Source organism: Stomoxys calcitrans, chromosome 1, assembly GCF_963082655.1.
Source record: "Stomoxys calcitrans chromosome 1, idStoCalc2.1, whole genome shotgun sequence".
Classification (NCBI taxonomy): Eukaryota; Metazoa; Arthropoda; class Insecta; order Diptera; family Muscidae; genus Stomoxys; species Stomoxys calcitrans.
In genome coordinates, this window is record NC_081552.1 from 245,448,273 (window position 1) to 245,461,020 (window position 12,748).

The window sequence follows — 12,748 nt, forward strand, 5'->3', positions numbered from 1 at the left end:
CCGATTTCGTTGAAATATTAACCCTCCCGATAACCATCTCAAATATGAGTCAGATCAGACTATATAGATATTGCTGTCATATAGATCGAACTTCGAATTTAGGGTCTTAATTGTCCGAAAATGTTACTTGTATATGAGTTCTCAGGACCTAAATAAAATATTATCGAGACCAGCCCCATAAGATATGACGATGGTATACTAATTTATTCATTCCGTTTGTTACCTCTCGAAATATTCGTGTAAGACCCCATATTTGAATCATGAGCCACAATTTTTGGCCAATTTGGGTGAAATTTTGCATGTAGTGTTCTGTTACGACTTCCAGCAACTCTGCATAGTACGGTCCAAATTGGTATATAACTCTCATTTTACTTCTTAAGCCCCCTGGGAGCCATAATTTTTGTCCGAGTTGGGTGAAATATTGCATGCGGTGTTCTGTTACTACTTCCAACAACTGTGCCAAATACGCTCCAAATCATTCTATAACCTGATATAGATCCCATGTAAAGCTGTCTCTCGTCATCTCGATCGTTCAGTTCCTGGAGGCTTTAATTTTTGCTGCTTAAGCAGAAATTTGGTATGTAGAATAAAATTATGCCCCTTCAACCAAATTTATTTTGTATACATTTTCAGCAGAATCGATGGTGGTGGATTCCCACGATTCCCAAGATTGTGTTAGGCCAGTCGAAATCCTGCTTTAATTTGGCTCCGAGCTGTCCAGATAAGGATATAGCTGCCATATAGACCGATCTCTCGATTTAAGGAATTGGACCCATAAAAGGCCCATTTATTATCTGATTTTTCCAAAATTTGGGAAAGTGAATTGTGTGAGGCCCTTCGATATTCTGCTTCAATTTGGCCCCGATCAGTCTAGATTTGGATATAGCTGCCATATGTGGACAGGATCTCTCGATTTAAGTTTTTGGGTCCATAAAAAACACATTTTATAACCCGATTTCGATGAAATTGAACACAAGACTTATGTAAGGCATTCGTGTCGTATATGCTTCAGATCGGTCTATATTTGGATATGGCTACCAAAAATACCAATATTTTGTTCTACAATATTGAACTATGAACTGACGAATATGTCGAATAAGTTTTGACCACTAAATGTCCGTGTCGAATTTGGTCCAAATCGAACCATATTTCGACATAGCTGCTATGGCGCAGCTAATTTTATAGAGGGAACTGGCGAACTGGCGAACAGTTCAATGAAAAAGATCTGCCGATAAAGGGTCTGAAGCCCATAAAAGCTCTATTTCTTTAACCGATTTCGCTTAAATGAGTGAAACAGTGAGTTAATTTTAGCCTACTGACATCCGACCCAAAAATATGGTTCAGATCGGTCTATATTTAGATATAGCTACCATATAGACCGATCTGCCAATAAGCTGTCTGAAGCCAATAAAAGATCTTTTTTTTACCCGATTTCACTGAAATTTGAAACAGTGGATAGTTTAAGACCTTCCAACTTCCGACCCAAAAATGGTTCTGATCGATCGATAGACCGATCTGCCAATAAAGGGCCTAAAGCCCCTAAAAGCTTTATTCATTACCCGATTTCGCTGAAATTTCAAATAGCGAGTTGATTTGAACCTCCCTCCATCGGACCAAAATATGGTTCAGATCAGCCGCATAAGTGTCTAAAGTCCATCAAGGCAGCATTTATTACCCGATTTCGCCGAAATTTAAAACAAGGCATTGTTGTAAGCCTTCTGACATCGCACTTATATTGTAACGACAGGTTTCCCTTGGCGCTGGGCTAACCTCGCCGGGGCCGAGGATTCGTCGCAGAAATTCATTGATGAGTGAGACAGGAGGAGAGAAAGACGAGAGGGCTGGTTTAAACTTAAACTTTATTGGTATCAGATGACTTAAGGCTGCTTATGTTTAGGAGGAAAATAAAGAACAAATCTGGAAGGCGTAGATCCAGACGTTCTTCCTGCGATGTCCTTGGTAAGCACTCTATCTCGGAGGGTCCCTCTCGGTGGGTTCACGGTGGAACTATCATGATACCAATGAATCACGCCCTATTTAGATACCAAATCAGCCCCTGTTTAGTTGAACTATGGATATGGTACTGGAGTTATAATTAAATAGGATGATGGTAGTGGGTAGTGGTAGTCCAAATATACAATTACACATTTTTTCCTTGTTTTATTTAACTTGTTCTAAATTTCTATCAAACTTTATGACAAATATGGATTCCTGATTTGGATAGTACTCGATATGATCAACGTCCCTTCTGAGGCGCTGCATGGTAGACTCCAAATGATGTCTCAAGTCGCGGCATTCTGAAATTAAACAAAAAACAATTCAAAGAGAATATAAAAATCGAATTTTATTTCACAATAAGAGGTGAGTTTTATTAACAGGTAAAAAGTGGATTGTGAATGCAAATTTGCCCATGAACATTCCACTATGCCAATAGGGGAGAGCTTGAATGAATGCTCTCCGATTCAAGTTTGAACCCAATGATAGGGCTTCTGCTTTTTATAGCCGAGTCCAAACGGCGTGCCGCAGTGCGACACCTCTTAGGGGAGAAGTTTAAACATGGCATAGTACCTCATGCCATGTCGCCAGCATTTGGAGGGCATAACCATAGCTGAAAATTTTTTTCTGATGTTCTCGCCGGGTTTCCAACCAAGGCATTCAGCTTTATAGGCGGGCAATGAGCAATATTTGCCTCGCGTCTGGGAGTCTATATATCGAAAACCCATGTCCACACTGAAACTTTAGTAGACGATATGGGAGTGAGAGCAGAGACAACGGAGGACATGTTAAGGCTTTGATGATAACCCATTTTCCACAGGATACGACGGGACTCACGGAGACACCGGAATCTTGGAATAATGACGTTGATCGAAGGTTTATAATAACGCAATTTATGGTGAAGGTGTCCTTGAGAAGCTTTAAACCATTTAAGTCACCCGGACCTGATGGGATATTTCCGGCGCTACTACAGAAAGAGGCAGACTATCTGGCGCCTCGTCTGCCTGAAATGTTCACAGCGTGCCTAGGACTTGCATATACTCCGAAAGCCTGGCAGGAGGCAAGGGTGGTGTTTATACCCAAGCCCGGCAAGGCAAGTTATACGACACCAAAGACCTATAGGCCCATAAGCCTTACGCCCTTTCTACTCAAAACCATGGAGCGTATTGTGGACACCACGATAAAGAGTATGACATCCAGCTAACTGCTCAAATACAAACAGCATGCCTATGTCAAGGTAAGGTCGGTGGAGACTGCCCTGCACGAGGTTGTGCATAAATTAGAAGAATCCTTCGATGTCATGGCAATGAACACCCTGGCGGTATGCATTGACATCGAGGGAGCTTTTAACAATGTGCGGAGCGACACACTGATCCAATCCTTAGACCAGTACCGGGGTGGACCCGGTCCTTAGAGAGTGGTTGATACCATATGCAAAGGAACAGGTTGATCAATTGTGTGTCCCATGGCATAAATATAAGGGAGAAAGTGGCACAGGGCATGCCACAGGGGGGCATTTTATCGCCACTCCTTTGGATGACCACCATAAATGACCTATTACGGACGCTGACTGAGGAGGGATTTGAACCCGGTCCTTAGAGACCATATGCTAAAGAACAGGTTGATCAATGGTGTCCCATGGCATAAATATAAGGGAGAAAGTGGCACAGGGCACGCCACAGGGGGGCATTTTATCGCCACTCCTTTGGATGACCACCATAAATGACCTATTACGGACGCTGACTGAGGAGGGATTTGAACCCGGTCCTTAGAGACCTTATGCTAAGCAACAAGTTGATCAATGGTGTGTCCCATGGCATAAATATAAGGGAGAAAGTGGCACAGGGCACGCCGCATGGGGTCATTTTATCGCCACTCCTTTGGATGACCACCATAAATGACCTCTTACGGACGCTGACTGAGGAGGGATTTGAACCCGGTCCTTAGAGACCTTATGCTAAGCAACAAGTTGATCAATGGTGTGTCCCATGGCATAAATATAAGGGAGAAAGTGGCACAGGGCATGCCACAGGGGGGCATTTTATCGCCACTCCTTTGGATGACCAACATAAATGACCTATTACGGATGCTGACTGAGGAGGGATTTGAACCCATCTGCTACACAGACGATGTTATAAGACTTCAAAGGGGTAAGGATCCGAACGAGCTATGCAGAAGGGCCGAAAGGGTCTTGCATATGGCATATGACAGGGCTAGACTCAGAAGTCTCAATGTTAGACCAGAGAAGACTGAAATATGCCTGTTCACGAGGAAGACGAAGGTGGGCCAATTTAACGCACCACGTTTCCTCAATAAGACGATTTCGATATCTGACAAGTTCAAATACTTAGGTGTGATCTTGGACAGGAAACTGAATTGGAAGTGTCACACATCAGGAGCGTACTGAGAAGGCTCACAGATGTTGGGCACTATGTAGACGGGCCGTAGGCTCGAAATGGGACCTGAATCCTAGGATAGTCCACTGGCTCTACAGGAGCGTGATTAGACCAATAGTTATTTACGCCTCAGTAGTTTGGTGCACTGCTATGGAGAAAAAGTGCAATATAAGGACCATACAACAGGTTCAGAGAACATGTTGTCTTGGCATAGGCGGAGCGATGAGGACCACGCCCACTAGGGCAATGGAGACTATTCTAGATATCCGACTCATTGACATACAGATTATGTGTGAGGCAGTCACGACGGCTATGAGACTTAAAGCGATGGGTGAATGGATTGAGGATGGGCACCGATGGCTTTGGTGCAGGCACATCCCCTTTCAGAGACAAAGAAGAAAATCTGGTAACTGACACAAATAACATGCTGAGGATATGGAGAGAACATTTTACCCAACTCCTAGTGTCCGACGTTGGCGGCGAATAGGATACCGCAGAACCAATCAATGATGATGGTATAGAATGTTTACCTCCTAGTCAGAATGAGGTCAAAATAGCAGTGACCCGACTAAAAAACAACAAGGCAGCAAGAGCCGACGGGTTACCCTCTGAATTATTTAAGACCGGAGGGGCCACATAAAGCGTATGCATCAGCAATCTGTGCAATCTGACCAGAAGAAAGCATACCCGATGATTGGAAACTTAGCATACTATGTCCCGTACACAAGACAGCAGACCCATCGCATACCAGATACTCTCGAGCGTACTATGTGAAAGATTAAAACCTAAAGTCAATGAGATAATTGGGCCCTATCAATGCGACAATTCGACCTGGTAAATCCACCCTGGACCAGATATTCACACTGCGCCAAATCCTATAAAAGACCCGAGAAGAACAAATCAACACCTACCATCTCCATGCCTGAGTTGGGTATCCCTGCAAAGTCAATAAGAATCTGCTGAATGACACTTGCTGAAATGCGTTCCTCAGTAAGAATAGGAAAGAATCTCTCCGAACCATATAATACCAAGCGAAGTTTCAGACAAGGAGACAGCCTATCGTGTGATCTCTCTTTAACATCCTGCTGGAGAAGATTATACGAGATGCAGATGTGAATAGATATGGCACACTAATCACAAGAGAACACATGCTACTCGCCTATGTCGACGACATCATAGGTCAGTCACCGTAAGTAGAAACTGCTGCTTTTGAAAGAATCGAAGGAGAGTCAGTGAAAATGGGTCTGGCAGTAATTGGAAATAAGAAGAAATGGATAGTTTCAACTCCCAAAACGCCTTGTACAACCGAGCAGATAAAGAAAATGGAGAAAGTTGGGAACCACAACTTTGAGATAGTCAGTAATTTTATCTACCTTGGCACAGCCGTAACCGAAACGAATGACACCAGTTTTGAAATAAAGCGAAGAATAATACTGGCCAACAGATGCTACTTTGGACTAAGTAAGCAGTTTAGAAGCAAGGCCACCTCTCGACGTACGAAGATCACACTATACAAGACACTGACACTACCCGTGCTGTTATATGGTTCTGAAGCATGGGTGAAAGCAGATGAGGCAGTGCTTGGAGTATTTGAGAGCAAGATTCTTCGTAAAATATATGGACCAGTTTGCGTTGATGGAGACTATAGGCGACGTATGAACCACGAGCTGTATGACGACGATGGCATAGTTACACGCATCAAAATACAACGGCTGCGTTGGCTAGATCATGTTGTCAGAATGGATGAAGAAGCTCCAGCAACGAAGTCTTTTGAAGGCAAACCGGGAAGACCAAAAGCCCGATGGAAAGATCAAGTGGTGGGAGACACGTCGAAACTTGGTGTCAGAGATTTAAAAATGAGCGCAGAAGATCGAGGCGCTTGGAACGCTATTCTACATTCGGCTAATGGAATAATCGTTCTGTCATAGCCAATTCATGTAAAGTAAGTGCTCAGTATGGTTAAAATCAGTACATAGCCTGATATAGCTGCTAATAAATCGATCCGGGGTCGTGATTTCTTGAGCCTCTAGAGGGCGTACTTATAAACAGATTTGGCTGAAATTTTGCACAGCGTATTTTGTTAAGACTTTTAACTGCAGTGCTTATGTGGTCGAAATTGGTCCATAACCTTTTATATAGCTGCCATACAAACCGATCTTAAATCTTGACTTCTCTAACCTCTAGAGGGCGCAATTATTGTCCAATTTGGCAGAAATTTTCTACAACTGCTTCTCCCGTGACCTTCAACATACGTGTCAAATATTGTCATAATGGGTCAAATAACCCATCTGTCGTACCTTTAGGAGGAAAAGCGCCACCTAGACATGAACACAAATTTTAATGTCATATTCGTAATCTACTCCCAAATACCTTTTATTTGATTCACATATAGTCACATAGGGTCGGCTAATATGCCTATGTGGGGGTGGGCGACCTCCCATTACTTGAACTAAATGTTTTATGCCATATTTGTAATCTACTGCCTAGTACATTTCATTTATAGTCCCATATTGACATGAACTTCGAATATATCTGTTTAGTGGAGTTTTGGGTTTGGTGGGGGGGGGGGGAGGTCGCTGGGTACTTGGCGTAAGGGTGAGTGTCCGTCCCGCTTCCGATGCCTATATAGCCCATGTTTCTTCCTGACCAACCTACAAAATATGCGAAAATTTCGAGAAAATCGGTTCTGCCGTTTTTCAGTCTATACGGAACAAACAAACCGAGTCCCATATATCCGTGATTGGCTAATGTGCCCATTTTGGGCATTTTTGTGGGGGTGGGGTGACCCCCTATTCTTCGACTTGAATTTGTATGCCAGATTCGCATTCTTTTCATTTCATACCCATATTGTCCTAATCGGTCCACTTTGGATTTTGGGTGGTGTTTTTGTGGTAACGGTGGAGAGTCCGCCCCCTTCCGTCATCAATTAATTATACTGCCTATTCCTCGTTCCTGACCATATTCGTAATCTACTCACGAATACCTTTTAATTGAATCCAATATAGTCATGATCGTCAAATAAACCTATTTTAAGGGGTTTTGGGGCTGGGGCGGCCCCCAGGTACTTGGACCCAACTTTTATTATGAAATCCGTACTCTGCTCTTGAATACCTTTCATACCTCCCATAAAATTGTCCCGATCGGTCCAATTTTATTTTTGGGGTAGGGGGAGGACCGCCCCTCTCCCGATATCAAAAAATTATATAGCCTATGTGAAAATTTCAAGATAATCGGTTTAGCCGTTTTTGAGTCTACACGGAACAAACAAACAAACACAAATTGAATTTTATATATAAGAAGAAGAAGATGGGGAAAGATATGATAAAAATAAGTAAAAGCGTGCTAAGTTCGGCCGGGCCGAATTTTCTATACCCTCTACCATGGATCGCATTTGTCGAGTTCTTTTCCCGGCATCTCTTATTAGGCAAAAAAGGATATAAGAAAAGATTTGTTCTGCCATTAGAGCGATAACAAGATATAGTCCGGTTTGGAGATCTGTGTAAAATGTCAGCAAATTCGAATAAGAATTGCGCCCTTTGGGGGCTCAAGAAGTAAAATTGAGAGATCGATTTATATGGGAGCTGTATGTGGCTATAGACAGATTCAGATCATAATAAACACATATGTTGATAGTCATGAGAGGATCTGTCGTACAAAATTTCAGCCAAATCGAATAATAATTGCGACCTCTAGAGGCTCAAGAAGTCAATATCCCAGATCGGTCTATGTGACAGCTATATCAGGTTATGAACCGATTTGAACCTTATTTGACACAGTAGTTGAGAGTAAGAATAAAATACGTAACGCAAAATTTCAGCCAAATCGGATAGGAATTGCTCCCTTTGGGGGCTCAAGAAGTAAAGACCCAAGATCGGCTTATACGACAGCTATATCGGGTTATGGACCGATTTGAACTATACTTGGCACAGTTGTTGGATATCATAAAAGAACACCTCGTGCAGAATTTCATTCCAATCGGATAAGAATTGCGCACTCTAGAGTCTCAAGAAGTCAAGACCAAAGATCGGTTTATATGACAGCTATATCAGGTTATGGACCGATTTGAACCATACTTGGCACAATTGTTGGATATCATAACAGAACACGTCGTGCAAAGTTGCATTTCAATCGGATAAGAATTGCGTCCTTTAGAGGCTCAAGAAGTCAAGACCCAAGATCGGTTTATATGGCAGCTATATCAGGTTATAAACCGATTTGGATCATACTTGGTACACTTGTTGGATATCATAACAAAACACGTTGTGCAAAATTTCATTCCAATGGGATAAAAATTGCGCACTCAAGAGGCTCAAGAAGTCAAGACCCCAAATCGGTTTATATGGCAGCTATATCAAAACATGGACCGACATGGCCCATTTACAATACCAACCGACCTACGCTAATAGGAAGTATTTGTGCAAAACTTCAAGCGGCTAGCTTTACTCCTTCGGAAGTTAGCGTGCTTTCGACAGACGGACGGACATGGCTAGATCGACATAAAATGTCGGGACGATCAAGAATATATATACTTTATGGGGTCTCAGACAAATATTTCGAGTAGTTACAAACAGAATGACGAAATCAGTATGCCCCCCATCCTAAGGTGGAGGGTATAACAAGTAAGAATGGGATAAATTCGCCTTTTGATACTCTACACCACATCGGATATGTCGTCGGATTTAAAATTTGCTTAAATTTGATCTGTACAATTTCGAACAAAATCAGTACATATTGTGGAAGCCATATAGTAAAACGTTGTGCTAATTTTTGACAAGTTCGATTGATAAATGGGTTAGCAAAGCCCTTACAAGTGAAAATCGGCAGATGCATGTAAACGAGAGGTACAGGGTGGCTGATGAATATTGCTACATTAAGAAACTCAAATAATTTTTTTTTTTCGGTGTATGGAATACATTTTTCTTTTGTGCATGTTAAATTAAATTATTAAATTAATTATTAAATTATTATTAATTAAATTAATTAATTAATTAATTAAATTAATTATTAAATTATTATTATTAAATAGAAAAAAGTTATTACATTTTTTTTTTGGTAGCGGCTTTCATCAGCCACCCTGTATATCTAAAACTGAACAAATTTCTATGAAGTTCATCAGAAGAGATATAAAAGAAACCTTCGTGCCAAATTTTGTGAATACAGGTCAACAAATTTCTAAATTATTGAGTTGTATCTAAATATGTGTATCCAAATTTCAACCGATGTCATAAGGGAATCCTTTGTGTCAATTTTCGTGAGAATCGGTTAAGGAATGACCAAATTATTGCAATACTAGTCCTAATCGGAGAAACGTATATATGGCAGCTAAATCTAAATCTGAACCGATTTCTATGAAATTTACGAATTTAATTTCGAGAGTCATAAGAAAATCCTTCCTGCCAATTTTCGAGAGAATCGGTACGGACAAAAGACCATTTCATTGCAGTATTACTGCAAATCGGACGAACATATATATAGGTGCTATATCCAAATCTGAAACGATTTTTTTCCAATTTTAAGAGGCTTCGTCTCTAGGCCGAAAAATAGGCCCATACCAAATTTTAGGTATGGGACCAAAAGGACCAAAAGCTGCCGCCATGTAGAATTTAGAGCAAATTTTTTTTTGTGGTAGCAGTGGGCGGTATCTCTTTCTCAAATTAAATAAAATAAAATCCAAGTAATCTCACCCAAATATTTCAGTGGTTCTATCCAGGTGAACCGTATGCGAGAAGTTTATCCCCGTTCCCTATAGCAATATTCATGGGCAAATTTGTAATTTGTATGACTTTTAGATAAATATGTAACTTTAAGCACTTTTTGTAGCCTTACTTACTTATATGGGAATCAAACATTACTAGTGTTCTTAAATCACTGGGAAATTTTTCGTGGCTTATTAATATCCTCACAAACTCTACGATTTCTTCATCTGGCTCGACATCGCTTACAATCAACTGCAACTGAATATTTTGGCTAAGCAAGTCCAGCCAGAAATCGAGGGCAACTTTAAAAATTTGAAAAGAAATTTTTAAAAGCCCAACACCAATGATGAAACCTGCTGTTGGAGCATGCATATCCATCGGTGGATCATCGTAATCAAAGTGGCCATCCAGAGTTAATTCTGTGAGATTCGGATGTTTAAGAATCTCTTCGATATGTAACCAAGGAACCGAAGCCGTGCCCAGTGTAATGGTCAACTTGTGGAGGGAGTTCAACTCCAATAGAGGTTTCGTGGGCAAATTGCTCAACTTCAAGTTGAGCTCTTCCAAATTTGTACACCTTTTCAAGGCAGCACCATTTGCTGTTGCATTATCCACAAACCCGGAGACAAGCCATGACAAGTGTTTCAAGTTTTCGCCCCCACCGAAGGCCAGTTCGATATTAGAGTCCCAGAATTCGCCATCGACATACAGATGCTCGATGCTGGAAGAGATGGCAAAATTATCTTCCACATCTCCCGTTAATGTTTCCGTCATGTGAAACTTCTTTAGCTGTGCCAAATTCAATATTTGTCTCAGGTTATCGGCGTTGAAGCCATACCAGGAGGTGACCGAAAACTCTGTTAGTTTGGAGGGTACAACAAAATCCTGAATATTGTCAAATGATGATGATCTAAAGTGTAGTACTTTTAAATTGACACACATCCGGGCAATTTCGAGCAGTATTTTCTCGGTAATTGGCTGGTCTTCAACGGATATGGTAAGAGTTACCAGATTTACAAAATGCCTCATATAAGGCAGAAGACTGTTATTTTGTCGAATCCTGAAGCCTATATCCAAATGTTTAAGCGCAACCGTGGTATCAGGCGAATTTGCGTTCATGCCGTTGCCAAATGGTCTCTCCGAAAGTATGGAACACCTTAACCAAACACCCTCTAATGTAGTTCTGGTAATCATTCTGTCGAACTCCCTGAAGCTAATCAACTTTCTTCTATAGTCCGATACAGAATGTACCTTAAGTAAACGCAATTTCCTCATTGGAATCAGGTACTCAACATTCCAGGTGCTGCCAAGCATTATATCTCGACCGAATTCGTTTGTACAGCTAACTATGTCGAGCTTTTCCAAAGGCAGAGAGGCGAAAAGTTTCAAATGTTTACGGCTTATAATGCAATTGCTGTAGCTAAGCGAGGTTAAGTTTCGAAATGGTCGCACATCGAGTATTGTGCCATTTCTCTGGAAAAATGTCTCCACCATGAGTTGATGGCAGCGTATAAACTCCATTAGCTCGTGGTGTTGCAGCAACAAACGACGATGACTGCATCCATTGGTCACCACAAAGTAACCTTGACTAGCACTAACCGCCAAAGTGCTGTAGTCCTCCCTAGAGAAAATGAATGACTCAAACACGTTTTTGAGATTCGCACTGGCTTGCGACAACCTGATTTGATCATCCAAATCCAACTTGCGGTAGATTTGAATTAAAACATCGACATTATTTAGCACACCCTCCATTGTACAGTGGGTCGTTTTTTTTTTTTTTTGTTTTTTTGTTTTTGGGCAAATGATGAATCACTCGTTTTTGGCCGACAACCGATAGGCTTGTTTACGCTCTGATGGCAAAACGAATACTGAGCAGACACAGCTCTCAATGCAAGCGCCATCCATACAGTGTTGCCATAGCTAAACATTTTAATGAGACATTTGAATTTGTATGGAAAATTTAGTTTTGTGTAATGTATTGGGTTGCCCAAAAAGTAATTGCGGATTTTTTAAAAGAAAGTAAATGCATTTTCGATAAAACTTAGAATGAACTTTAATCATAAATACTTTTTTTACACTTTTTTTTTGTAAAGCAAGCTAAAAGTAACAGCTGATAACTGACAGAAGAAAGAATGCAATTACAGAGTCACAAGCTGTGAAAAAACTATACTATATGAAAAATCCGCAATTACTTTTTGGGCACATACACCGGAATTCACAAAACTTAATATAGCTCTATAGCAGGTTTATTTGACAGTTCTATTGTATATAGGAAACCTGTCAAACAAGCCTTCATTAACGCCACATTAACTTTTGTGTATATGGGCAATAACTTTTGTTCTAGCCACCACCATAGGTTGGGGGTATTCTAATCTAGTCATTCCGTTTGTAACTCCTCGAAATATTGATCTAAGACCCTTTAAAGTATATAATTTCTGGATCGTCTCGACATTCTGAGTTTATCTAGCCTTGTCTGTCTGTCTGTCAAAATCACGGTAGCGCTCGAACGCGTAAAGCTAGCCGCTTGAAATTTTGCACAGATTCTAATTATTGATATAGGTGGTTGGAGATTGCAAATAGGTTATATCAGTTCGTAATTGGATATAGCTGCCATATAAACCGATCTGCCAATTTGACTTCTCGAGCCCTTAAAAGCCAAAA

General features: G+C 41.0%; 1 protein-coding gene across 1 annotated transcript; it reads right to left on the reverse strand.

Annotated features, from left to right (window-relative positions):
• Positions 1–1,842: 1,842 nt before the first annotated feature.
• Positions 1,843–11,939, reverse strand: LOC106095062 (uncharacterized). Its single transcript, XM_013262304.2, has 2 exons — positions 10,222–11,939; positions 1,843–2,297 (listed from the first exon to the last, which is right to left on the reverse strand). Exons 1-2 carry the CDS (start codon positions 11,837–11,839, stop codon positions 2,161–2,163), a joined length of 1,755 nt encoding a protein of 584 aa, XP_013117758.2. The 5' UTR covers positions 11,840–11,939; the 3' UTR covers positions 1,843–2,160.
• Between the last annotated feature and the right edge of the window lie 809 nt (positions 11,940–12,748).

Bases quoted from the DNA above. Each gene is read 5' to 3' on its own strand.
- LOC106095062 (XM_013262304.2), bottom strand. From the start codon at position 11,839: ATGGAGGGTGTGCTAAATAATGTCGATGTTTTAATTCAAATCTACCGC. The intron at 2,298-10,221 runs GTAAGTAAGGCT...GTTTAATTTCAG, and splicing joins AATGTTTGATTCCCATATAA to AATGCCGCGACTTGAGACAT.